The sequence below is a fragment of the Lingula anatina genome, chromosome 4 (assembly GCF_051362555.1).
Source record: "Lingula anatina isolate TDL-2025a chromosome 4, LinAna3.0, whole genome shotgun sequence".
In the NCBI taxonomy this organism is placed as follows: Eukaryota; Metazoa; Brachiopoda; class Lingulata; order Lingulida; family Lingulidae; genus Lingula; species Lingula anatina.
In genome coordinates this window covers 22,781,372-22,809,338 of record NC_141770.1, presented here as the reverse complement: position 1 = coordinate 22,809,338, position 27,967 = coordinate 22,781,372, and the positions used below count along the sequence as shown (strand labels likewise).

The following is a 27,967-nucleotide window of genomic DNA, read 5'->3' as shown; positions in this document are numbered from 1 at the left end:
TGAAACTCACTTAGAATATGTCTAGCAAAATAGAATTTACCATCATTTAAACCTTCCAACCATCGGACATGCAGCACCTTGTCAGCGTTTTCCACTATTCCTTGACACTCGGATTGAGTGTGATAAGTTTTTAAATGACTTATTTATAAATGTTAGTGATAAGAGTGTCGTGCAAAGTACCATTTGTTTTGGTAGTCTTGTAAATGAAAGGTTTGGCAACCTCTCCCTCTCTCTCTCTCTATCTCTCTCTCTCTCTCCATTTCGTCAAACATCCCACATTTTATAAAATAATTCAACAGGTTGAACATCGGCTTTCAGTAGACAAAAGCACATGTTTTTATTTCTTTTTCGTTTTTCTTGGAAAAAATATGTCAGAGTACAATACACTTTATTCACAACACTTCTATTCATTGATTGATTGTCACAGACGGTCTACGTTCAACCGGACATGAACAAGCAAGTTCTGGCCCCGGTTTAAAAAAAACCCCGTAAGTTATGTTCTCTGGCTAAGAACTTAATTAACAACGTAACATGGTCACATGTGCACATCTCACCCTATCAGGGCAGTGTTACAGCACTCTCATGGAAATCCTAGTCAACCAAGCCAGGGAACTGACTTAAGTTTTTGTTTTACTATTATTATTATTATTATTATTATTATTATTATTATTATTATTATTATTTGAAACTGGGGCTTGCAGTTTAGCAGTTCTGGCAGCAGTGAGATTAGGTTTAACAGCACAAGTTAGGCAGAAGAAGAAGCAAGACTGATGAGCTACAAGTAACAAGAACTAAATGCGATCTCTTTTGAAGCGTAAAATTTACATCTGAATGCTTATTTTCAATTTTATGTTGGCCATTTTGGTTGGGCATCTCCATAATGGATTTTTGTCTACAGGGTACATGCATCTCATAGTGCTATTATATATAAATGTTCTTTTCTAATTGAATGTAATTCTACTTGTCTTTTAAATGCAGTCTTTAAAGTCTGCGTCGCTGTAAATACTCTCTGACACTCGAAATTTGCAGATATCATTTGAGTTCTTGGCCTGTCTCAATCCCTTTTTACATGTCACGTTTGTATTGAAGCATCGATGCCACATTTCGCCCTCAAAGAAAAAAATACGATTTGACTTTTAAAAACACCGGGGAATCTTCTGTCTGTTTCCAGTCAATGTTTCACGCAAATGAGACACGTTCGTCTCTGCTTACTCGTGGACTAACGCTTGTAGATCGGGTGCTCATTCCAATAGATATATCCTTACCCGGACTGCGCCTTTCCCACTGTCTCTTGATCCGAGAGTTAATAACCAGACTGTCATGAGAAACCATGCTGTACTCAATGGAGATTTCTTTTCTTGCTTCCTTACCTCGGCAAATGATCTTTCGCAAAGATTTCTTAAATTCTTTACTCATAAAATGATAAATGAAAGGATTTACGGCAGAATTGGCAAAAGCTATGCAGTATGTTATCATCGTTATGATTATTATGTCTTTTGGCGACCCTATTGAAACGCCATTTGCAGAGCAAAGAAACAGTATTTGAGTTGGTCCCCAGCAAAACACGAAGACTAATGTCACAGCCAGCACGACAATCAACAATCGGCTCGTTTCTCCGGTTTTGTTACGGATCGACCGTCTGCTTGCATGGTCGCAGGGGCATTCAAGGTTCCCGCCATTTCTTTTTGCAGTCGGTATAAGTTGACGATTTTTCTTGACTTCGATTATCATTAGAATTGAAAACAGACCTGTGAGAAATATTGGAATGAAAAAATCGATGCCGGTCATAAGAAATATGAGCAAATGGAATTCAGAATCATTGTCCACAAGTATGGTGCAGTGTTTCTTGTCGCCTTGATGGTATTCTCCGTGAAACAGTGCGATTGGAATGTTGATGGCGAACACGAACAGCCAGATCAGAGAGGTTGAGAACAATGCATGAGCTCCAGTGAGATGTTTGGACGACTTTAATGGCAGTTTGATCACGAAGTACCGGAAAGCTGATATCGTCACCATGGTGAATATGCCAGCTCCGAGGGTGACGTAGAGAACGTAAAACAGCAACTTGCAGCCAAAGTCTCCGAGTTCTATTGTGAACTCTGAGATATACAAAGCACTGTACAGTGGTAGGCATATCACTAGAAACAGAAGGTCACTGACGGCGAGATTCAGAAACAATATGTTTGGACAGGAAAATGGCGACCGATGCGTCTTGATGACGTAGATGACGGTGATGTTACCAAAGAGTCCTACTATCCATATAATGCACATGACAACAGGAAAGGCTATGGAAGCAGTGTGCAGTGCCAACATAAACTCAGCAGTGTCATTATCATCCGTAATGACAGGATCGTGAGTGGAATTGGAGGAGAAATTCGCCTTCGTTTCGTGCATCATGCTCTCTTTTTCCCAGTCGGCTGTTAACCGCACAGCAGAGAATTCACCGCCGCTATTTTATATTAGAAACGTAATGTCCTCTGTTTGCTTCCCCTTATGAACGCCTTAACACTTTCCTGAAAGGATAAATATGAAAGTTAAAATAGATAACATTTTTTTCTAAAGCAAACAGTTCTTGGAGGGCTTTTTACACTTGCACCTGCAATCAAATACTAATACAACGAAATTAATTGAGCTATGAGAAAAGCCAAGACAAAAAACTACCTTGGTTACACCGAATAGTAGGCCTAAGATTAAATGACAGCTCAGTGTTTGACGCCGTGTCCCAGAGTCGGAATGATTTACCAACGCCGTGCCTCACGAGAACGCAGCTTCTCTCCAAGGAAGACTCAAATGAATAATGGAAAGCAATCAAATAATCATTTCCGCAAAAACTATTTCAGTGACACTCGGGACTGCTATAAATGATAAATATCACGAAGCATTACCGTATCAAATAGCCATAACTCATTTAATGTTTGATTATGAAATATAAGCTTAAATAGTCGACTTTGCTGTATTTAACCTGATTTCAATGTTACGCTTCAAATGCCTCTGATACGCTTAAAGTGGTATAATAGGAATAATGATAATGATGTTAATGCTACCGTAATTCCATAGTAGACTGTCACCTAACAATAAACACAATATCAAGTCACAGAATAGTATTAGTAATATTTAGCCGTAATAATAGTAATATTTAACCGTAGCGAACATTTTAACTGAAAAACTCCATAATTAATTATTGTACATGAATAAAACTCAATATAGACGATTTCATGGCATTTACTCTGGCATACAAAATTTGATTCAATTATTTTATAAATACATAGTAAGCTTGTGCAAAATATTCTTTTTCTACTATAAAAAGTTACCCAATCCAGATTGCAAATGGAATTATGATCTGAATATAGGCTGCTCGATTGAGTGCGACAGGACAACTCTGGCATAACGTTTTCAAATTGACATTTCTGTTTTGAACAACAAGTGGAGGTTTTAAAAAGTTATGAAGTTAAAACGTTTACAGTATTAAGTCAGATTTAGTCGGATTGTATTGATTTTAATGGAATTAAATCAAAAGCTTATTTCTTTATTCATTTTTATTTTTGATTGTTTGCTTATACCCACTTTACACTGGACGGCGTCCTTTCTGCGTCCTTTCTGCGACCATGAAATTTGGCATCGCTGTGGTCTTAATAAGGAGACACAAGCATCGATTTTGTATCAGAATGAATGCTCAATGATCGGCCAGTTGTCGGTCGTAAAGTATTATAATTTTTTAACTCTCAAATGGGGCCGTACTGCTGGACGCAGAAAGGACGCCGCCCAGTGTAAAGGGGGCTTTATTATCCGACCGATACGCGTGTGTGGGTGCTCGCCTTTTTTGCTGAAAGCCCATATTTACACTGGACGGCGTCCTTTCTGCGTCCTTCGTGCGACCATGGAACTGGCATCGCTGTGGTCGTAGAAAGGAGGCACAAGCATCGCTTTGGTTGCAGAATAAATGCTCAATGATCGGCCAGTTGTCGGCACGTAAAGTATTTTTTAACTCTCAAACGAGGCCGTACTTCGGGACCCAGAAGGAACGCTGTCCAGTTTAAAGGGGGTTTAACTGAGGTTGATAGACATACTGTATGAACAATTATGCAACAGACCGACGATAAAGGAAAGGTGGTCTAGAAATGAAAAAAAATCACGTAGACTTTCTGAGAGACTACTACAGGGAATATTCGCTTCTACAACTCACGCTGGCAGATTCTGTGCTGAGCAAAATCTGAAATTCAGAATTACATATAGAAGTTCGTAAACAGTTGAAAATATTGTATTACCAATGCATCCGGCACGAAAGCTGTCGCGATTGACGATTTGCTTGTGCTAAAATTGAAATCGTCTCAGATATGGTGATACACATGTATACTGAATCATTCCCTGTCTAAAGAGACGACTCCAGCCAACTGCAACAGGTTTGAATTCTCGGTTATCAGCCGGACATGTTACTATCTTAGGCTGTATTCCCAGAGCTTTTAGATCGATCCATCCCCGCGGGGAGTCTCACTAGATGACTGTCAGATAATCCGGCTTAAATGTCCGTCCCACCTACTACAAGCTGTAAGGGGGTAATTAAATTTCGTGTCCGCTCGGCTGACAGCTATTTAGCGTGAACCCTCAGGGAGTTAGGTCGATCTAAAGTAGATCGATCTAATCTCTGGAAATGGGGTCTTACACACATTCCGCATGACCACTCATTATCAGTCATTTTTCTTTTATTCGAGCAGACAATGCATTATTTCAAAGTAAAAAAATCACAGTGGCGGCATAGTTCACTTATCTGTGCATGATTTATAAAATAATGGCTATGCATTGAATTATTATCATGCGGTTTGGTTACAAAGATTGGTAAAAAAGATCGACGGATGAAGATTGGTTTTGACGGGTTTGTCTTACCAAAGTTAAAAACATAGCAGATTCATTCGTATTTCTGTAAATCGTTTAGAAAAATCCTTAACGTTGACAAACCACAGCCAGATTAAATAATTACTTCTTGCCGGGTATATTTCACAAAAGTCTAAATAATTTGAATTGATATTAATGAAGATTGCTGAAACCGGCTAGCCGACAACGACAAGTCTAGTGCGATATTGATCTAGTAGCATTTTGCAAACGATTACGTAGCCCAAAAGACAAGAAGCTGCCATACCTAAATGGGCTTATATCATCATTTTAACCAAAGATTACAAATCGCTTAAGAGGATAAGTTAAAAGCACAAAAACGATGTTCGCGGTCCAGCTTTAAGAATTTTGCATTGCGTTACCCAACAGACACAGCAAATTCTTTCCGCGAGGAATAAAATTATTTAGAGTAATCTTATACAGAGATGGAGAAAGAGACTACATAAATAAGGAACATTTTCAAGACTTTTCACCTCCGCTGTCCCTGTTTGGCTCTTCTAAAAAAGAAAACTTATGACTTTCTCTTGGGTTAGCTAAATTCAGTTGTTTTCGCGCATAGTCGCGATAATCCGTTATGGGCATGACCTATTGTCCTATTCTTTTTTCCCTGATCCTTAAAGTTTATTGAAGCTCAAGGATGTCCAGATAGTCGTCTTATATCAAGGGAGCCAATGTAGACATTCTCCTATGTTGTATTCACATCGATAGCAGTGCCAAGCAGTTATACCGAGTACAGGGTGAAAAGGTGCAGATGACAGAAGGTGGCAATGATTGAAACAAATGCACCATTTCCTATAATAACATAAAACTAATATAATCTAAAGGCTGAAAAGGCCCACGACATTAATTCATTTTAGACATTACGATAGGGAACATGCATGCACATATAAATAAATTGTTTAATGTGTGAGTGTGTTTCGCACAAGTCAATTATGAAGGAATCAAAGGCCTAATAAAGTTATCCCAAAACTGAGCAAAATCCATGCACTTAAGTAATTAAGTTTGGCAAAGCCTACACCTGCAGTGTAAGAGACAGTAATCTGCTGAAAGCTCTTAATACTGGGACAAACATGGCGTGTGTAGATACTCTTAGCTGTTAATTTTAACGAAACTATTCATTCTGAGTAATGCAGTTGATGCCATGATCACGAATGAATTTTTTTAATATTTATCGATTTTGAAAAAAAGTACTTTCGTAAACGTGACAGAGAGGAGGAAGTCGTGGGTCGTGGATTGCGTGAATTATTTTCACCGTGTGCAGATGCCGCAGAGGTGGGTAACTCTGCCAGATACAGCTCCTTGATGCCATTGTGATTACTGAAACTTAGACCAATTTTTGGGAAACTCTATTACTGCGGGAGCGAAATAGATATTGATGCTTGATAAAGCCTTTAATCATTAAGACATCGATTACTTACGAAACAGAGCTCATAAATGACTAATAGGAGCATAATTAGGCCCGCTATCCATTGCGTAAGCAATTAAGACGAAAATAATATCCGGTAACAAATGGTCGCTTCGTAAGCCCAGGTCTCACCCACGTCTTTCATAATGCACAAAATGCCTTCAATAGGCAAATTAATTTTTGCGGCAGCATCCATGAATCTTTTATACCAGAGCGCGATGGCATCGATGCTCAGAATCAAGTAGATAATTCAGACACATAATGGCAAAATCTTATTAGAATATTAACTGTGTTACTTGACCCAAAACTAACTGATTGAATTCGCTTTAATGATTGCCAGACTGACAGAGAGGAGAAAATGGTTATTCAAACGTGATTATCAGCTCAGAAGGACCACTTAATTTCTTTTATTAATGCAATCGCATGGGTGTATCTGCCATCGCCACTGCGTCTCAAAATACAGCCTTAAGCTACCATTTTGTTCTTCAGGGAAGCCGATAGAATGCTACCCCATCCCCCCATACCCGATATATTTTCTAACCTCTTAATTCTTGTCATTTACTTCGAGACTTGAAATTGATATTTTGCAAGGTTCAATAGTTTGACAGATACTCATTTACATTTTTAAAAAACTAGCAGATGTATGCATATTAACATAGGCAATGCCATTTGATTTTAAGTATAGCATTAAGAGTAAAGGATGACGTCATTTTTTTGCGCGAAAAACCATCCAGCTTGACAAAATCTTTAAGTTGAGTATACTGTATATACTATGTACAACGTATGCTAAAACGATGAAAAGGAGAGTGTCAAACCTAGATACGTGCGTCTAGATAGTACTAAGAGATTGCAGTGATAGACTGTCACCGATTCAACAATACTAGGTTAAAATACATTTACCACGCTTCCAGAGTAACTTCCAATCTGCCCTTCAAGAAGCAAAAATGCACACAACATTGGGCAGACTTTGAATTTTATACAGTCTTTTCTGTAAGTACATGTCAGGTAGGGATTATGGAATTTAGGAGTGAAAACGAAATGATTCTAATGATGGCACTACACAAAACTTGAATTGTGCATGCATGGTCGTTCATTTTGCTTACAGCTTTAATGAAATTATAGTTAAACATATTCTTTATGTCGATAGATTTTTACTTTTTTTCCTTTAGCCAATCTCGTTTCATTTCTTTTTCTTAGACTAAAATAGTAATTTAAACCCCGTTTTTATGTATATTTATCATTTGCACATAATGGTTGAATAGACCATCAGTATGCAAGCCATATGGTGCCGTTAAGTTCCAGAGAATCAGTATTGGTGGCCTTGTGGCATAAATGCTGCAATGAAAGTCAGCGTATTCCTATCTCATATCATTCGAAGTGCCTGTAACTAACTGCACCAGTTAATAAAAATTATTGATAGGGGCAATTGCATTCTGCTGGTGTGCAATCGCTGTGTTGGGGAAATAAAATGTAATCATACTAACAGACTAAATACCTTACGGTGTAAAAAAACTATAGAATATGATACTTAAATTAATTATGGCAGCATATTCAGAAAACTGTCTGCTGCAATTACAACAGCTTGCACTGGGAGCCTGCACTTTACACTTGTTTTATTCCATAACACGCTTCATGATCGCGAGTTTCCGCTCAAAACCAATTTTCACGGAACAGATATGTTGTCTTCGGTAGTATGTTGCTGTAATGAGAATATTAATGGCATCTGAGCTCAGACATAGATGTATATGTTCAACAGCTATAAGTAACAATGAGTGTCATTTTGTATCTACGTTGTAGTTGACACAACGGTCATGGTAATCGTTTGTTTGAAGACGGTTTACAAAAGTAAATTATGCCATAGTTTCGCACAATCAATGTGCTCATGTCTGGACAATTACAGCTTCTAGAAAATATATAAAACATAACGATGAATGCTGTCTTTGTGCTAATGTTTGGATAACAGTTGACGTACCACGCCAGACTATATAGGTGGTAGACTCCGCTCAACTACTCTGAAATTACACCAGTGAAAGAACGAGCATTAGCTAAGACAATTAAGGCCTAACATTATGGCTGAAATGTGACGCAATAACCTAAAGAAACCTTTCTCGTGGCTTCAATCTATGCAAAGGGCCATCAAAGAATCTATTTCCTTTTATCCGCTCCAGATGGAACTGTTCTTTAAGTGGTACTTTCCGCTGGACAACAATTACATCAGAGTAAGAACGAGCATCAGATAAGAAATGAGTCTAAAGTTATGGCTGAGAAGTGACGCAATAATCGTAACATGTGCATGTACCCCGGAGAATTCCATAGTCTTGCAGCCAGCGGCACTACGTCAGAATCCATTTCCTTTTTTCCTTTTTTTTTTCTGAAATAATGGGACCAATGGTGCGATTAGTGTGAGGTAATGTACATAAAAGGTCCAATCGATGACCTTCACCTTGAGTCAATACCATCTCCTCTATGACTTTTACTTAGATGTCTTCGCTTACAGAGACCAATCTAATAATGTTACATATGTTGTATACTTTAAAAATGTCTTATTTGTGTTATGGTAGACATGAAAGGTTGACCACCAGAACATTTCTGGAAATCAATTTTTAACTGCACTTCTTACACTGTACGATAGCATAAATATATTTTGTTACTTCGGACTTCAAGATTTTGAGGCCATCAAGGAACTTCTATCGTTGTTATTTTCTCTAGAAGGAGCTTTTTCATCAGACCACTTGACACTTGCAACGCCGCCGCTTTCAGTCCACAAGGATTGGAAATAGAGGACTAGAGCAAACTTTCGCACAAACTTTCGATGCTGTTAAGATAAAATTGATCATTGCTAGCAGAGATAAATATTTTACATAATGTGATAATTATCTAGAATAAACACGCTGTTCGAACTGCTCAGTGAGCCTGGTATAGCCATGCAAAACTACTAGTTTAATCTCTTTTCATGGAAATCGCTTTGACTGATATCAACTTGGAAAAAAGGATTCACTGCCCATGGGAGCACCCTGCGTGCTTGGCATTCGGAAATGCTCATTTTGATGTGAAGAACACTAAGATAAATTTGCAAACTAGTATTTGATAGTTTTCTCGTTTTACATTTTCACTTGATGTAAGGTTTTATTGCATTTCTGCCATGTCAGTCACAAAGGGGTAGAAAGTGATTCGATTACCAACAAAGCATCACAGCCAACGGGAAAATAACTAGTTTCTCTAACACGACCCCGATGTTATTAACAATAAGTGCCCTTATATTGTCACTTATTATGCTTTTGGCGTCGCTGTCAATACGATTTATGTCAGGTTAACACAACAAGTCGTTGAAAACATCAAAAGAACAGGATTGTTATAATATATGGATAAAATGTGTAACCTCGAAAAACACTTCCTGTTGCACGTAGGCCCTACTTCATTTATATCGGTGAAGATACATGTACCTTTTATTGGTTAACATTGCATTGAAAGCGCCGTGCGATTACCCCCAAAAATAACATTAGCCAATCTAAGTTGTACAACATATAGTATGTACTAAATCTTTTACCGGCTTTTATGTATTTGCACAATTTGTAGAACAGGAGAACTATAGAAGTTTGCTACTGAAATTCGCATTTCTAAATTGCCTATTTCCACCGTAATATTCCTCAAAACGCATCAAGAGTCCATCAGAGTCCAAGATTTTTTTACCATCAGAGGCACGATGGGGCACTCAATATGCATAATATCTTTATAAAGGGGCTATTGTATTGCTATAACGGACACAAGACATTAGTAAATGGGTTCCCTTTTATTATTTACAACAAGAAAAATGTCTGTTTCGCCGCACATTTTCCTTATATCCACATATACGTTTAAGATAGGTAACGCTGACTTCACGGATAATCTGCCCGGTCCGCTGTATTAATTATGTGCCTTGATTGGCTGCTATAACAAGACGCCAGAAACCAATTGCAGTGCGGTGACTACAATGTAGTTCAGCCAGCGTGCGAGGTTATGTATTGTTGTATAAAAGTTATTGGAATAAAATCTATCTGATTTCATATTTCTCTATGCTTTTTACGACACCGTTCTATTGGAATAAGTTGATCCATGTAAGGATTCTCAAGGGAATACCCTGTTCCATGAGGTTTTACAGCACGTTTTGCTACAATGTTTATCCTAGTTTATCTATAATGATATAGATTTGTTGTAACTGGCTTCGTAATGGTACCCCTATTGCATTTTGCCGTCATCTGGATAGCAAGTACCATTGTGAGATTTGTTATCAAATCATACAGTGTAAACGTGGTTAAATTGTAAAATTAAAGGACTTTTTCTCAAAATATGTTTGTCAAAAATATTGCCTTTTGAATAACATTACATACGCTCCAAATTTCTGTTAGCTAGGCGTTATAAACAGCATTTGTACACGGAGAAAGGTAAATCTCAGTGCAAATAGATCACCCATGCGGTGAGAGGCACAGGTGCAGCAACACACAAACCTATCCTATTAAACGAGTTCATTAGGAGTTAATAACAGACGCCGAATTAAGACAGCGTTCCGTAATTTGCCGTCTTAGTTGGAACCCCCTTTCAAAAATGTATCTGATCATGGTGTATTTTTACAGGTGTTCTTGAGATATTGTATATTGACAATTTATATCTTAATTAAAGAATGACTTGCGAATAACCTTCGTTTCGATGTGTTTCATGGCGGTCTAAAATCACAGCCTTTGATCACTTTAATCAATTATATTACAAAACATCTTAATCATAAAAAACTATCCAATGCAGGGTATCTTTTAAGATAAAACGCTAAACAAAATGAATGCATTCAAAATTGGCTGTGGTATAACAACAAATGTACTTTGCCATACTTTGATATGATCTAATCATAAATTCGAAAGTCTGAACAGGGTAAAAAGATGTCAATATCACTGAGACTATAAACACGACCTGGAAGAATTCAGCTGCGAACTCAATACTAAACCTACAATGATGGCGTGACATTCTGACCTTCTATACTAAGATAACCTCGGCGGGCCTTAGAACACTTAAACAGGTTGTAAGTGCACAATGGAAAACTCATGGTTAAAAACATACATGTCTTATACATCAGTAGTCTTTTCTACCTGACGACTTGTTTGTGCCACCAACCAACCAACCCATGTGCCCTTGTACCTTAAGATGTTTTTATATACTATATCGTACAATCAAGCTGTACTAAGTTATCACCTGTTATTGTGTCGCCGAACATAGTAAAATTAGTCAAATACACGTACTAGTACATAATATTTCATGCAACGTTGGTGACTAACATGTTATATAGCACGTCTGTAAAACTTACCGAGACTTGAAACTTAAAAGGTTATTTCCATCAAAATACAAAAATTGCTTCTCAAACAGGATCAACGCAGTCGGGTCCTCTTTCAGCTAAGTCGCTAGATTCTTATATATTCGGCAACAGACCAGTGCGTATTGCAGCTCTTCTTGTTAGGATTGCGATTGGTGGGTTTGATAACAATGCCTCCTTATCTGAGTTATACCACGCCTACATTTCTGACGTCAGAGGTCTACGCTACAAATGCAATGTAAAATGAATAAAAAAAGCTTTGTGAAGTCTCAATGGAATCGTAGGTAAATGAAGGGAGGCGGCACCATTCTACGTCTACAGACAAAACTAATGTAGTTTTACAAAAGTGATTTTTTTTTTTGCAACATGCGAACCTCTCTCTCTCTCTCTCTCTCTCTCTCTTTCTCTATCTATCTATCTATCTAGATAGATAGATAGATAGATAGATAGATAGATAGATCACACACACACAGAGTGAGAGAGAGAAGGAGAGAGAGATTTGTATGACTAGAAGCTGTGTACTGGTTATGTGTGATATATCTTTAGCTATCCCGCATCTCTTCCTCTTGTTACTTGGCCTAATTACTTCATAATGGCTGTTATCGCGTATTAACTATTGTTGGTTCGTGCACCACGTGTATGGCCAAATGAATACAGTTTAAGACAATTATAAACAGGTGTTAAGAGTAAAGAACCGTTTTATGGTACTTTTGGTTGATAAACCCTTATATTTTTGTCAATTTCTGTTGATTTATAAAATAGAAACTGGGACTACTGCGTAAGATTTTTTTTACTTTCAAAAAAAAAAAAAAAAAAAAAAACAAACACCCATTTAATCCTTTGATTTATTACATACAAACTGGGTCTATTGCGTGATATTTTTCAATAACAAAAATTGTCCATATTTGGCGATTGGCATCAGAGTTAATAAACAAGACAACACGGAAACTGTGTTCGAAACTCGGCGTCTTAATGTCAAGTGTGACATCATTCGACTTGAGTAGTTTGCTTATGCAATGTGATGTTTTAATCCACGCGTGCAGTAGAGCGTGGAATTTGATATATGCGCTTTCTGAATGATATGTTGTTTTTGTAGGCATTTCTCTTAATTCACAGTGTCTATTAGTGTCACATTGGATTAATGTGGTCTTACGACCTTTCAGAATATCTTTATGCCAGTCGAATGATCATAAACTGCCAGTGAGTATTGAAGAGTTTCCACTGGCTCCTACGTGTAGTAAGGTAGTAAGTCTCAGTAAGTAGAATATATGTGTTTGTTTGAGAAAGAGAGAGAGAGAGATGGCAAAGTTTCCAGATGTAGGTGATACTATGAAGGCTACAGCTACACATTTTCATTATTAGCCATACGCCAGCCTCCCAGTAGGCTGGATTGCGGAAAAAGGCTTGAATTGCCTAATTATGCCTACAACCTACGGTTTCTCCATCGACTTGAACCTAAGATTGAGAATAAATCCTTAAATAGAGCTTGTCAGCGGCCATTGCCAGTGGTCATTTGGAAGTCAAATATTCATATTTCATCCATACATGTACCACAGTATACATGCCTTTTTTTAATTGGACAGATATTTCAGTTTAACCTTTTTCATTTTATCAGAGGTACAGAAAGTTAAATAGTACTTTTGAATACAAGTGCAAATGTTTGTCTAAGTTATGGGCTCTAACGATAGCGTAAGCTTGCTACGTGCATGTACAATAGCCGGCCATTGAAAGGGAGCGTCGTGGATTTTTAGCCTTTTCTGAATTCAACTTATATTTTATAATAAGAATTGTCTTAACTTTACACCACAATTTTAGCCAAGATACATCAGTAATAAGGTCATTTAATGTAATGATGCACCTCTTTTATCAAGAAAGACATGGGAAATGTTTCAGACCATTAGACACCAATACTTGATTTACTTAGACGAACTTCATTATTCCTTGAAATTAACCGTACCTGACGAACAGGTTTTAGTCCAAAAATTTAGAATGGTTTTAGGGCTTTTTTGGGTAAATCTGTGGTCTTGATTGGAGTTCCTCAGAAGCACTGCGGAATGCCCCAAACTCAATATAGGAATGGTTCTGGACGACAATCGCTCCAATGCTTTAAAATGTGACATGCTGGTAGTGATAAATGAACTTGTTCATAGATTTCGGAATGCTGCTTCTTAATCAATTTTGAAAACCACTTCAGACAAGCAGTATGCATTCTTTATAGCACCTCTGTACGCCATTCACTCCCTAGGGAAACATTTCAGCTTTATTTGTTCTTGCAAGAACAGAAGGGCGATACTTACAATAAATGTTTAAAACGGTCCAATGTAAGTAGTGAGACACTATAAGAAGTTTCGTGTATATTACGTAATACATTAATAGTGTTGTTCCGTTTAAGGGTTTTTTTTAGGAATGCAAACAAACCTTTTTGTCTCTTTGTCTCGTTATATCCAATGTGTTTGTTAAAGATAAGGTGCTGTACAGTAATGAGGCTCCTTTTAACAGATAATTTTAATGACAAATCTATCATGATAATGTTCCTTTCCAGACACCATCGATCGGCTTTTAATGCTTTAAAACTCAAAACTCATTATGTCATGTACAAATCAAATTAACGATAATGCTTTTGCTAAAATCGAGCCCTGGAGAAACATGAGCTCAGCCCCTTTCAACATCCCCGTTTATTGTCCCTACAGATATGCGCCTGCAAACATGGCCATCAAAATCCAACCCCCACCCCTGCTCTCTGTTCCTCTGAAGACGACATGCTTCTGCCAGCAGGCCTGAACGGTCAGAGAATAAATCTAGTTATGCCAAACTTGGCCATTCACGCATGCTTCAGACCTGTCCAACATTGATCGAGTGGTCTCTTTAAAATCTCAGATCGGTTCTTTAAGTTGATAGAGAACCCCCGTTATCTGAGCTAGCCCACGTTTTGCAAGTTAGTTCGACGTAATTAGGTTATAAATTCCCCACTGGCAACATAGGTCACGTCTGCCATACGGAATTTGAATTGGTTGAAATATTAATTCAATATTCGGGCTCTTGGGGACACTTTCATTGCCACTTAAGTACTTAGTTTAGAGCGTGTGTCGTAATGCCGCATTATCTGACTGGTTGTACCTTGAAAAAAGTTGTGAAGAAATAGACTTTGTCATACCAAAATGTTATGTCGTCGTATCAATTTCTCTTGGTCTGTATACTTATAACAATCATTTGCCTGCAATTTTGATTGATACGATCTGTCTAAGTTAAACGACAATAAAAACTAATTGTACGCCGCCGGCATTTGTCATTACTGACCTTTTCTACTTATGAGCTGCCGTGTCAGATTACACGGCTACTTCATATTCTTTTATGACAACAACACTAGGAGAGTCTCACAACACAAAGTCGAGAGTAATTTTCTAGCTGCAGCTCGTAGATCGTTGTCTATACTGTCCTGTTGTTGTTGCGTTATTGTTTCCGTCCATCCTCGTGGATGTACTTTCATAAACCGTTTCTTTTAAGTGATTCAAGTGATGCGTCCAATTTTTCCAAGCAAAAACGCAACTTTATTTAAAACCTACATGCACACGTGCTCTTGAGAAAATCTTTTTTCTTGTTTTTTCTTCTTTTCGTTCAGAGGGATGATTCCACTCATTGTTTGCTTCATGATATTGGTACATCTTATCAGGTCATTTATGTGTTTTAAGAGTGTATTTTGTATGTTGTAATTTTTCTCTTTATGCTTGTCAACGAAAACTTGTTTATTGCACCTCCACGATCGGCATCACTTCCGACAAACATGCATGCGGAAGGGGATGGGGTACATGTATAATATGAAATAAGGGATTGAGCTTAAGGATTTAGATTTTTTACCAAACACGCACAACTAGAACAAACGCAACTGGCCATTAAAGCCGATTATTTTTCCCTAACAATATAAGACTGTCATTACGCAGCATTACCTTTGATCTTGGTGCCGAAAGTTCACAGCGCGATTCGCGCTGTCAAAAGTGAAATACCAATCAAGCAACAAATGTGTGATTAGTGAACGCCCAATTTCCTACCTACTACCGCCAAGACAAGCTATTGCCGGATATTGGTGGTAATTGAGGCAGTTAAGCCAATCATGATGACAGTGTTAATAGCGATATTTTGAGCTGGCGGGGTGAAACACGGTAAGCATTTTAAACAAAAGTCGCATTTCAACACGGGAATTCAACTACCAGATAATGTCTACGAAACCAGATCGATATAGACTGAACGAAGATAGTTAATTAACAAAAGTTACAGCTGACATATAACGGCAACTTAAGTTTTGAGAGGTTCTACCATGTAATGATACAACAGGGGACTTACATGTAACCCCTTTTCCCAAGTTCTCTACAAGTTAGCTTCTTGCTACTGTAGGCTGAAGTTATTTATCCGTTTCGATCGCGGGGGAGTCAGTTTAGGTGACTCTCTAACGTTATCTACCAATCAACCGTCCAATGAATGCTCTACCACCATTTCGAAACCTACGCAAATGAGAAGTAACCAACAATGCCTTGTTGATCTGTTCTGTCACATGCTTCTGTGCTGTAATTGTGTATTAAAAGTTCCATTTTGAAGTGTTAACGGACTGTTTCACGATTTTAAAGGTATACTGAGCGCGCTGGATAGTGCCCCAATGTCATATTTTGCGTCTATAAAATTTCAAAGTAACTCGTCTTTCTTTTCTAAATTCAGTTACAAATATCAAATCACAGCCAGCACCTGACATTAAAGGGATAATATCTCTTCGTTTTGGCCAAAAAATGAATTTTCCTGGAGTAAACAACAATTTTCCCATACTTACCAATGATTAATGAATCCATTTTTACATTCAAAGTTAGTCCCTGTTTTTTATCTAAAAAGTTTGTTTTTTGTTAAAATTTCTTAAGAGATTTTAACAGAGTATAGCCATCAATGGAGGTCACGTGGTCTAAAGAAAAGCTCAGATATCAGAATAATAGGTATAACTGCCAATTTTTTGTGGTAAAACAGAATATATTATATTTATATGAGTTATTCACAATGTTTTTATTGTGAAATATAGATCTCATACGAAGAGTTATTATCCCTTTAATATTTCCTTGTAAAATACACACGGAGACAGGTCAGTGACTGACTCGCCATTTAGAACAAAAACCATTCTGTGAGAAAACACCGAAAGCAAGTATGGGAACGGATGGAGCACTGGTTCGTAAAAAGTAGGAACTTGTATTCTTTCGTGAAAAGTTCGATTCGACGGATGGGATGCCTTTAATCACAACCCGACAGCACTTTTTGATACACATAAGTCAAAACTTTATAAAACGTTGATTCTACGTTCATGTCTGAAAAGAAACAATATGTCATTTTAGCTTAAAGGTATGTGTTTTCATCTTATGAATTGGCGCGTGGCCAAAGTTTTTTTCCACGAAAAAAGTGCATGGTGCGCAGGATAAAACAAACACTTTTCGGAAAAGTACACGAAATCGGGAGATCGGATGTTCTTCATGATAAGTTATTATTGCAAAACACCTTTTATTCACAAACACACAGTAAAATGCAGCCAATACATCCTTCTGTAGTTCTGATGTATAATCTCGTAAAACATACGCATCAAAGGCTACGATAAGATCTAAACCATGTGCTTAATTACCGCGCCAATGCGTACTTGTATTTAAAGTTGTTAATGCCAACCTTAAATTCAATTATTCCATTATTGATGTGATGGCGACATTTAATCGTTGTATATACCAGTTTCTGTCCCCTGGGAGTCAGTATACTAACATAGTAATGCCCTGTGTGGTTACCTTATGTGCCGGTTCTATGTAAATGTTATGGTTTTCGCGGAAACAACCTGAGTGGAGATTCAAATAACATGTATGCAACGTTTAGGTATTATTTGACGATAAATCTGTGGATGCATGGTTGCAAATCATATTACTAAGAATAATAGGTATTTTACTGCTACTTGTAACGAAGGTCAGTGTACAGTCCTGCATGAGAACTTGGCATCAACACGCTGTCATGTTGAAAAAGCATCGAGCACATGCATGTCATATCCTGATGGGTTGAAAATGTTTACATTTATGTTCCTGCGTAAATGGGTCGGATGAGGTTTCAAACCATCATAAAAGTCAACCACATTGCATGAACATTCAATTCCAAAAGGTGCAGAAACGTATATTAGCTATATCTTCTGATTCCGTTTCAAAAGGTTAAGATATTATTTTAGATACATGTGATCCCCAGACGTCTGATCAACGCCTACATGTACCTGGTATTGTTACTACTGTGACTATAGTGACAACTGAAGTCCAGAAGCATTTATCCAGACAAATTTAACTTAAAAATCAACACAGCGGATATATCACCTCGATAGATGAATTAAAAATCTACCGATAAGTGTATCTTCAAATTTGTTGCTAACGATTTTTACCTAAAGCCTAGTCTCTAGTGCCAGTGTAAAATCGAGGTGTTGATTGGGTAGATGGAATAAAGCTATCATTGGCGTTTGTGAGTTCCAAACTTGAACCAGCACTGATGTGTTCAGTGGTAACTAGAGACAAACCAATTTGTGGATAGCGGTAATGCGTATACACGCACCAAAGTCACTCATCTTAATACGAAGTCAGACGATCGATACCGTGAAATAATTTTTACCGTGACATAAATGTTGTGATTGCGTGTCATCCATCGAAACATTTTGCAAAAAATAAAGTAATCTTTATGTTAAAAAAAAACAGCAAAAGATTTATAATCCTTCAAATAACTCTTACCAGTAACGGATGACTACAGGAAATATAAAACAGCCGATATATCAGAAGCAAATTTGTAAACCATGGATGAAAGTACAATGTATAATGACACATTTAGGGTTATCATTCACCGGTAGGAAATTACGAAAACGTTTTTACGTGAACTTGATCGATGTTGTTTAACAAGATTTGTAAACGTTGGTGCAAGAGAAATAACGTAATTAATAACTGTGTAGTTCTAAGCGTGCTATGCTAATTTCACCGCTTCGAAATGTTGCAAGCGATGGGATTTGGTTAGGCTCGTGGTGCACTTTGCGGCAAAAATAATGCAGTTTGTTTCATGATGTTTAATCGACTAAAAGATGGTAAATCGAAGTTAAATGATACATATGAGGATAAAATGTACATCTAGGGCTATCTGTCAAGGCGTGTCTCTCTCTGTATATAATGAGGGCGTCTATATTAATACGTGGAGGTCGCATGGTACACTTGCTCTCCACCACTGGCCACCTGCATGCTGACGTGCTTCCTGAAATCATGTGCAAACACCCTCGCTGTAGACAGTAAAGAAAAGTGCATGGGATAAGCCAAAGAGATATCTGTGGTTATCTGTAATAAAAAAGCTCCGCGTAGCGGCGGTAGAGGATTGTGGGTAGTGCACTGTTCACCTAAAGTCCTGATGAAGGGTTTTTGCTAAATACGACGAAAAATTCTCCTCAGAACGAACTGAGGTTGCAGTAAGTTCATTTTTTCAACCACGTCAGCGCAAATAACGTGTGAGAGAAAATCCTAAAAAGTTACATTTCAAAGTAATGAAAGAATAAATTTGTGTGCTTAATATAATGCCGTTAGCCGGTGAAACTTGTTACCTAAGACAGTTACGAAACTGCTGATTGTAAAGTGAGATATGATGCGACCTTTTGGGGCTAAAATCGAAACGACATCACAACTCCATTTCCTGGCATTTCAAAATACACATTCGACGCTATATTATTTCGAAAGGACTATTGTTAGGACAGTTCGCATTAAATCTTCTTATTCATTCCACGTTTATCAGGTTGACGCCAATCTTCAAACTAAAATGCATCAATTACTCTGTTTTCGCAGAAACCGAAAACCATCACTCCTCGTAAGTGCGCTATGTTTTGTTTGTGGCAACAAGTGATCCAATTAATTTGCCCGCGGTCAACATTACATATATCTTTCAAAGAGGCTTTAACGCCCCATAACCGCGAATGCTCCGGGGTAAAGACTTCTTTAACGCGAGCAAGTAGACATGCCCCGACTACTAATAACCGAGAGCGGAAAATCAATTGTATCTTTTTAATTAGCAATTTTGGCCCACAGGTTGTTTGCAGATGTTACAAATTGATTTGCTGTTTCTGAGGGGTATATTGCAAAGGTTACGAATGAAAGAAATGCTCATGCAAATTGTATTAATACGAAGAATGAGTATATGCCAATGAAAGGTATGACATTTATGCCGTGAAACCATGCTTTCTGTGGCATTACCTATATGCTGCTTTTGCGTCTAGAAGAACATTCCACGAGTTTTTCCCAATACCTCTCTTGTTCTAAAATGCTTATATATATTTATGTATGAGTTTTGTTAATCCTAGCAGTACTATTTCTATTCAGTGCTCATCCAAGCACAAGCATGAAACACGTGTATTTCTTGTGATCAAACTACCGTTTGTTGTTCTGGCAGTTGGCCCACTGATTATTCGCTAGGGGCACGGGATTCAAGTAGCAGGTGCGTGTGTTCGCTCTATTACCCTGAATTGTGAATATTCGTTAGACAACCTGTCACGAGGACTTTGTCAATAAACAAACCAACTCCCCCACACACATTCCACTCTCGCACACCATGTACTCAAACTACATGACCACTTTCTATGTACAAAGTGTCCTACTGGTTAGAAGTAGGACATTTGAAGAAACTGATAATTTCTAACAAGTTTCCGGAAAACTTGGGCTAAGCCCTTACGCAATGGCTTCTAATGATTAATGGTATATGTCCTAAAGTCGTAATTCCTATACTTGCCTATACTGCAAAGCCACTCATACTTCTCTTTACTAATTCAAACCTTGAATACATTGATATATTGTTATTACATTCTGAACTGCACAAGAAGATGTTATAAGACATAAGTAATAATAAAATTAGTTATCTAATTAGAAATGGTGTAAAGCATCAAATATAAGTGCAGGGACGCAAATCGGTTTTGTTTTCGTGGGAAATTCGATCACGGGTAAGATATCTTTAATGATTACATAAACCGTACTTCTATCGAGAACCATTGTCCGTCTTACTCAATCAAAGGCAATCCGTCTTCTATCATTGAAAGATATAGGTACGCATACAGATTTAATCTACCTGTTTTCAAATTTCCGTATTATACACTGCCAACAATACAGAAGACTCTGGGGAAAACGTTTCAATCAAAGTTTCACTGACTAATTATTTCACAGACTATCATGACATCATTAGATTTATCTCGAGGGGTTCTGTTATAGTCGGGTTTTCCTGGTGTATGTGCTTCATCCAATGGCGTTTTCGAAAATTATGTATTAATAGGCGCGTGCAACACAAAGCACTACTTTCTAGTGAAACGTGCTGTGACTATTCTATTAACTTCACTAGGGACTTAGCTAGGAACTATATACCACTAATAATAAAGGACTGACGTATTTCTCTGGGGTCCGTTTCGCAAAAAAACTTTTGTCCTGAAAATTGGTCTAAACTTTCAAGCTAATTGTTTACCTTTTGGCCTTCGCTTAGTCTGCTAAAGTCGTATGACTTAGGTTGGGTCACAATATTTGAAGTTGAAACATTTCTGAACAGGCCATTGTCAACAAGGCAGGGGAAATGATGTAAAACAATTTAAAAATTGGTCTAAGGATTTTTAAGACAATGTTAAGGACTTTTACAAAAACTAGTTGGCTTAAATTCTGATCAGGCTCAGCTAAGACCAATTTTCCACTTTAATTATTTTTTCAAACAGTGCCTGATGTTTCAATATGTACTTCTTACTCTAAACAACTTTTTAGTCATAACATCATTTGAATGAGTGGTCATATTGCCTTGCTAATTGCTTTTAAAGCTAACTTTTAAATAAGTGTCAAATGACAGAAAATGCACAGGTTCTAATCAATATAAAGTCGATAGATATCGTACAGTTTCGGTGATGGATCTCATGTTTTAATTTAGCCATTTGCATATAACCATGAAATTGGGCAATCTTTACAACATAACTGATTCTTCAAAACATTTGCGTTTTTTAAAACATCATTGCCCATGGTTATCGTGTAAGTCCAATGAAATCGCGTTCTTGCTATTAACATTTAAAGCGACCTGTTTATTTATTTCTGTTATCTATTTATAATTTTTTTTAAAGTTGTAAGGAGAGGAGGAAAGTGAAGTCTCCTCGCCTAGCCAGGTGAATCACAACAAAAAGATCATTAAACAGCGCACATTAGTCCCCTATTTCTAGGTATATGAAAAATGGTTGCACAAAATAACTATAGCCCAAAACTCGATCTAAACATTTAGACCAAAGTGTTAGTCTACTTTGTTCCCAACCTAATCAGTAGAAGTCCAATTACATGAAACTCTGAGCCTGCTCTATCGTAAGAAAAACAATGCTTATTTTACAGACGATAAGTTATTCGGAGTGGACTACTGTGGGTATATCTTCAATTGAGGTTGACCAAAATTTCGATCTAAAGGACTAGACCAATATTTCGGTTAAAGCTCTTTTGCATCTTTACTGGAGGCCCCCTGCCCTGGACCGCATTTTTCATTATGTGGACTTTTTCTCTGAAACAGTGCTGAGAATTACCGTCAATCTAACCAGAGACATATCTGTGAATATCTAGTGAAAAATCAATCTTTGGCACTGGTAGAGGGTATTAATTGCGTACAAAAATTCCCTCAAAGTAGAGAAAAGATTAAAGAATTAACCAGAGACATTTCTGTGAATATCTAGTGAAAATCAATCTGTGACCCTGGTAGAGGGTTCCTCTGTGACGGTTTTCATCCAGACGACTTCTTGCGCTGGCGTTTATCATCTAGGCGGTGTGTGTATCATCATGGACGATGATAACACAGTGCCAACGCCAGTGCGTGACTCCCCAATTATATGGTTTTGAAGGATGGCATTTTTCAACAGATGCTTCATATAGTTTGCAATTCGCGTGCGTTTACTGAACACCTTGCAAAGGTTATAGAAAGGCTAATGTTATCCTTAGAAACACGTTTGCCATTTGATGTAACCAGGCGATGAGTTATCTGTCTCTCTTTTGATAAATATACTTTCTTCTTCTTCGCATGCCTCACAGACGGGCAAAATAAAGCTCCAAGAAGGCTTCAATCATATTGAAAGCAAAATGTAATGTGTAAAATAAAATACTGAAAACAAAATATGACCAACAGAAAATTGTCATCAACGCACCATTGAGGCTGTTGTGAAATGAGAGACAATATAGGCCTTTTAGACTAACGTGAATAATTACACCATTGCTTTGAAAAATATTAAGCGCGTTTTTAAAACCTGAAGGCTGTATAAACTTTGTGAATGAACTACCAATACCATTGTACATATAAGATAAAACAATATACAACATAGTATGCACATTGTAAAGGTCCACTGAAGGCAGGTGATAAACTCACTCATTTACATATTATGTTTATATAATCAGTCATCATTATCATTCACTTGACTTCAGTCTTGCATGAATATTTATCATTCTCTGTTTAACTAAGTAAGCTTGGGGCAAATGCATATCTGATAAGTAGAAACTACTGCATTGCAATTAGTATTTAAATCAGTTGCCGCCACTGTGGCATGCAGATAGATTCCCTGTAGATAATGTGTATAAATGCTGAATGCTGGGACTTTATAAAGGACTTAAAAGTTGGAACTGAAGATGTAAGGTTGTAGTTATATTCCCTCTCCCATGCATCAGTGACAAGCGAAATATTAGAAGAACCTGGGTAGGGAGGAACATGGACCCCTACATAATGGCGAGCACGACCAGGGTCACTGCGGGGGAGGGATATAACTATGGATCCAAATTTGAAGATGAGTATGCGTACGAAGATGATGACTGGGATTCTGAAAAGGACTATAATATTAATGGCGGACTGGTAGAATGCCTGTCCAAGCTAGCCGACTTGTTACAGAGACAGTATGGCAGTTTGCAGCAACAAAATAATGACATAACTGCAGAATCTGAAATGAAACCATAAGAAGTTAAAGAAAGAAACCAAGGTGTAGGGAGGAACATGGACCCCTACAACATGTACAGCATGTGGCTCAATGCATCAATATTTGTTTTGCGACAATGATTGCAATATATTACCTGTTCTTGTGCGTATGCCAGCGTGTGCGTGAAAAAGGAAACCTTTAAGCCTATACAACAGATGGTAACAAAATATCTTATTTCATTTTTCTATCCTTCGGTCATTGCATGCCTACCTCCGGAGGTTTTGTAGACACCATAAAGTTTCGAATTAAAAGGGAAAATGCGATTGAAATGACTCTAGAGTTCATTAAAATTTTATCATTTCCTTTCAAGTCTTTTTATTGATAATGCTTGATGCATATGTTGCTTTTTTTCTTAAATTCCTCTCTTTCTCTCTCTTCTATTGAAATGAAATTAGTAAAAAAATCTATCTGAAGAGACAGATCCTGTCAGCAGATTCTGTCACGTGAACCGGGATGTCAGCTGACCCTGCCAGTCTCGCCTGATGGGGCCAGTCTCATCTCACTCATTAAGTTTCACCTGAGAGTCGACCCAGACGCTTCCACAAGCGTAGTCTGGAAGGTGTTCCAACTAATAAGGTGTGGAAAATTCGTTATTCACCTCAAATATTTTTCTTTTGGGTTTTGTTAAATCATGAATCCGTTCTTGGATAATGGTCTCGCTCTCTGTAAACGTCTAACTTTTACTTTACTTTAGCAGAAGGGATACTAATTATAACAAGGGAATTGAAATGATAAGTGTGGTTTTTGAAGCTTCAGACATCGCCGTGGTCGCTAAAAGCTATTCTACACACGATCAACACATTGCCGTTCCCCCAACTGAGAAAATGTGATTAGAGATTAGAGGTTTTGCAAGAGCAAAAGTGAAATGCTAATTGGTGGCTCTTTGCCAATGAAGTTGCTTTTAACCAAACTTTATTCAGATGATGGCGAATCCGTTTCAGTGGATAAAACTGTTACTCATGTAGCACAATACATAATTACCTGATTTTTATTATCAGCCATGCAAACACTTCCTCTATTCTTTATTCTATTCTCTATTCTATCCCTCTCTCGCTCTCTCTCTCTCTCTCTTTCTTAATCTTGAATGGGCGACCAGTACATGCGTACCATCAACTTCTGGTTCCAGATTTAAACTTCATGTCAACAGTCTCGGTCGACTTAAAACAGCCAAATTCAATACTGATGTCTTCGGGGTTTTATTGTTATCACAGACCTTTCGCAGTCGATCATTCGGAATATCTCGGCTGATTTCTATGAAATCGCCGGAGAGTAGACGGGCAATGTGATTGGCTAATCGGCTATTCCGTATCGCGGCACATTTGCGGTTTACCGCGTGTGTGTGAGCAGCAAGTTCACGGTATTAAACGCGGTTTTTACACCTGGTGAGGCAGTGGAATCAAGGAGTTATAACTCCTTGGTGGAATGCAAATCACATTTGTTGATTTCGATCAGAGCGTTCTTGCTATGAGAAATTACCTCCCCTTGTACATTATGTCCCTGCACATAAAGGAATAACAACTGTTCATTTTGGCCATAAAATGGATTTTCCTGGGGTAAAGGACAATTTTCCCATACTTCCCAATGGTTAATGAATCTATTCCATCATTCAAAGTTAGTCCCTGGTTTTTTTCTAAGAAGTTTGGTTTTTTGTAATATTCTCTTAAGAGATTATTATAGAGTGTAACCATCTATGGAGGTCACGTGGTGTGAGGGCAAGCACAACTCCAGAATAAATGCGTCAACCGCCGTTTTGGTGGTAAAATAGAATTAATTATATTTCTGAGTTGTTTGCAATGTATTTATAGTGAAATATGGATATCCTACGAACAGTTGTTATCCCTTTAAGATAGAAGATCCCTTCGTGTTTCGTGTTTTAATGTTACATCTTTTTTGTTATTTCTTAATGTGAAAGACACAAAAAGAGCTTTAAAAAATGAGGGAATTTTTACAGTAACTCCGCTTCTAAAAAATAAATAATGGTGATAATTCAACCAACAACACCAGTGTGCTCAATCGCCCTGGTGAGATCAAAGTCGATCAAAAAGTGGAAAACATTTCCATATCAATTTTAATTGCCAAACAAAAAGTCACAATACGCTAAACGACACAGCACACGGAAAGCCACGGGAGATGCTTTCTTAACCTTTGAAATGTGATGGCATGACTAAATGTTAGGTCGAAATCCACATCGCATTTCTCTCCATGGCTCAAACCATGTCCTGGTGTCATGTTCAATTTTTTAAAAAAATGCACCTTCGTTACGGAAACGGCTTTCGGGACTTAATAGTTTTGAAATGACCCAGGGTCTCCAGTTTAGATCCATCGTATACATGTCCATAGTGTATGTTGGGTCCAAGTTCACCAATTGGTAAATTCAAAGGACTAACAAATAGTCTAATATAAACTGACTTATATTTAATTAAACGTGATACGTGATGACAGATGACTTTCACCTCATGTTCCTGGGGTGAAATCCGGTTGTTTTGATTTACTGTTTATCCGTGTGTGTGTGTGTGTGTGTGTGTGTGTGTGTGTGTGTCTCTCGTGATGATTTATATTTGAATTATTCATGTTTGATCTTACTGCAGAGACAACTATCACCTGCCGTGCAAACCTATAAGTCGTTTATTGTCACATTTATCAAAATAACAATGATGAATTTCGCGAAAGTTTTTTTCAGCTGGCAACGTTTAAACAGCTGGGAGATAATATCGATCCTAATTAGCCTTACGTTTTTTTAGCTGCTTCATGGCATAGACCAGAAAATTAAAAGCTTTTAGGGCTAATAATTACTGCGTGTCATCTATCAAAGGTTTCAAGCTTGGATGTCGCAGTAACAAATTACCCGCTGATTTTGAAGCTGAAAATATGTCGGCAAACAATAATGGCAAGTAGCTTTGAGGAAACACGAGTATTTAGACCTTTGCCGCTAACCGCGTGGCAGTAACTTTGGACAGTTATCGGGTAGTCTATTGCATGTCCGTAGACAGGAAGCGGGGGGGGGGGGGCATTGAAAGGTCGACATCGACATGAAAAAATGTTCGATCTGAATCAAAATGTGATTTAGGCTTCATGAATATTTGGGTTTCGCAGTCAAAAGGCCCACTTTTTACTAAAAAGACCCCTTAGCATGAAATTGCTGGCTTCAGGCCGGTATTGAGCCTAGAGCCTATAGAACCCATAGATTCTACTAAGACATAGGCAATGTAGCTACGGGACCAGCCTATACATTTTTCTCCTTATGCTTAACTATTATGACGCAGTAGCCTGTAAAAAAAGGAAGTTTTTTCTTTACAATAGCTATTTACATTGGAGACCAAAACTATTTGCCGAAACCAAGCCTTCGTCATTTATCACAGCATATGTTGGAATAAACACATTGTTTTTTTACGGTCATCGGTCTCACTTGAAGCTAAATTGTGATTTGTAGCTCTGGTTAGGGACGTCTTAAATCCTCACTCATTTTGTCGTGTAAATTTGCGCAATTCGGAGCTTGGACATAACAGGATTAAATGAGGCCTCGTATTAATAGATGAAAGATGCTTTGAGACGCGTTTAATGATAAATTGACAATGATAAAAATATATACTGATGTATTCAATAATAATTCAGCGAGGTTATTAATGAGTTTACACCAAGTACGTCAAACCTGACCTGAGCACTCTAGTAGTGTTTAATTGCTATGCTGTATGCATGCTGGCACTGGCCTTTTGCTTGTAGACATGCTCTGATAAGCGTGTAATTAGAGTAATCGCTCTCACAAATAACTTCGGTCGTTCTTTTATTTATAATGCTGGGATAATGTGATGCGTCGTTAAATCAGACTTTCAAATGATGGCCTGTTTTCGAATTTCGGTATTGGATCTTAAAAATTCTAGCGTGATGAATGATATATTGATTCATTATACCGTTTACAGCACGTACGCCGAGTACATATTATTCCTGTTACAAGAAAAGTTTTATCATATTTTTGTCAACGTAAAATATCTGAATCATACTGTAAGTCCGCGGTAAACTGGCTAACAGAACGAGTAGACGTTTGTACATTTTAGTCATTTTAAACTATCATAGGTGTATAATAAAAGCAGCCTACCTATCAGAAAAGGCGTATATCAACGTATAACTCTTCAACCGTGAACACCCTGGGTTGGTTGCTGAGTCTCTCTGCGTCTCGGCCCTTCTCTCTTCACTTAGATATCTCTGAGATGTGAAATGTCGGTAGTGTTTCAGTGGCGACAGTTGGTACAGCGGGAATCATGAATGGGACTGAGAGTACGCAATGTGTGTCCGCTAATAACAACCCTACAGGAGAGGTACTGCGCAG

General features: G+C 37.7%; 1 protein-coding gene across 4 annotated transcripts; it reads right to left on the bottom strand.

Moving 5' to 3' along the window:
• Window positions 1-371: 371 nt before the first annotated feature.
• LOC106177499 (allatostatin-A receptor-like) lies at window positions 372-27,967 on the bottom strand. 4 transcript variants are annotated; one of them, XM_087011534.1, is made up of 4 exons: window positions 27,737-27,967; window positions 11,622-11,847; window positions 2,662-2,785; window positions 372-2,513 (listed from the first exon to the last, which is right to left on the bottom strand). In XM_087011534.1, exon 4 carries the CDS (start codon window positions 2,395-2,397, stop codon window positions 1,180-1,182), a length of 1,218 nt encoding a protein of 405 aa, XP_086867660.1. In that variant the 5' UTR covers window positions 2,398-2,513; window positions 2,662-2,785; window positions 11,622-11,847; window positions 27,737-27,967; the 3' UTR covers window positions 372-1,179. The 4 variants fall into 4 exon arrangements, with proteins under 4 accessions (XP_086867660.1, XP_086867661.1, XP_086867659.1 ...); XM_087011535.1 differs by lacking the exon at window positions 2,662-2,785; XM_087011533.1 differs by lacking the exon at window positions 11,622-11,847.

Bases quoted from the DNA above. Each gene is read 5' to 3' on its own strand.
- LOC106177499 (XM_087011534.1), bottom strand. From the start codon at position 2,397: ATGATGCACGAAACGAAGGCGAATTTCTCCTCCAATTCCACTCACGAT.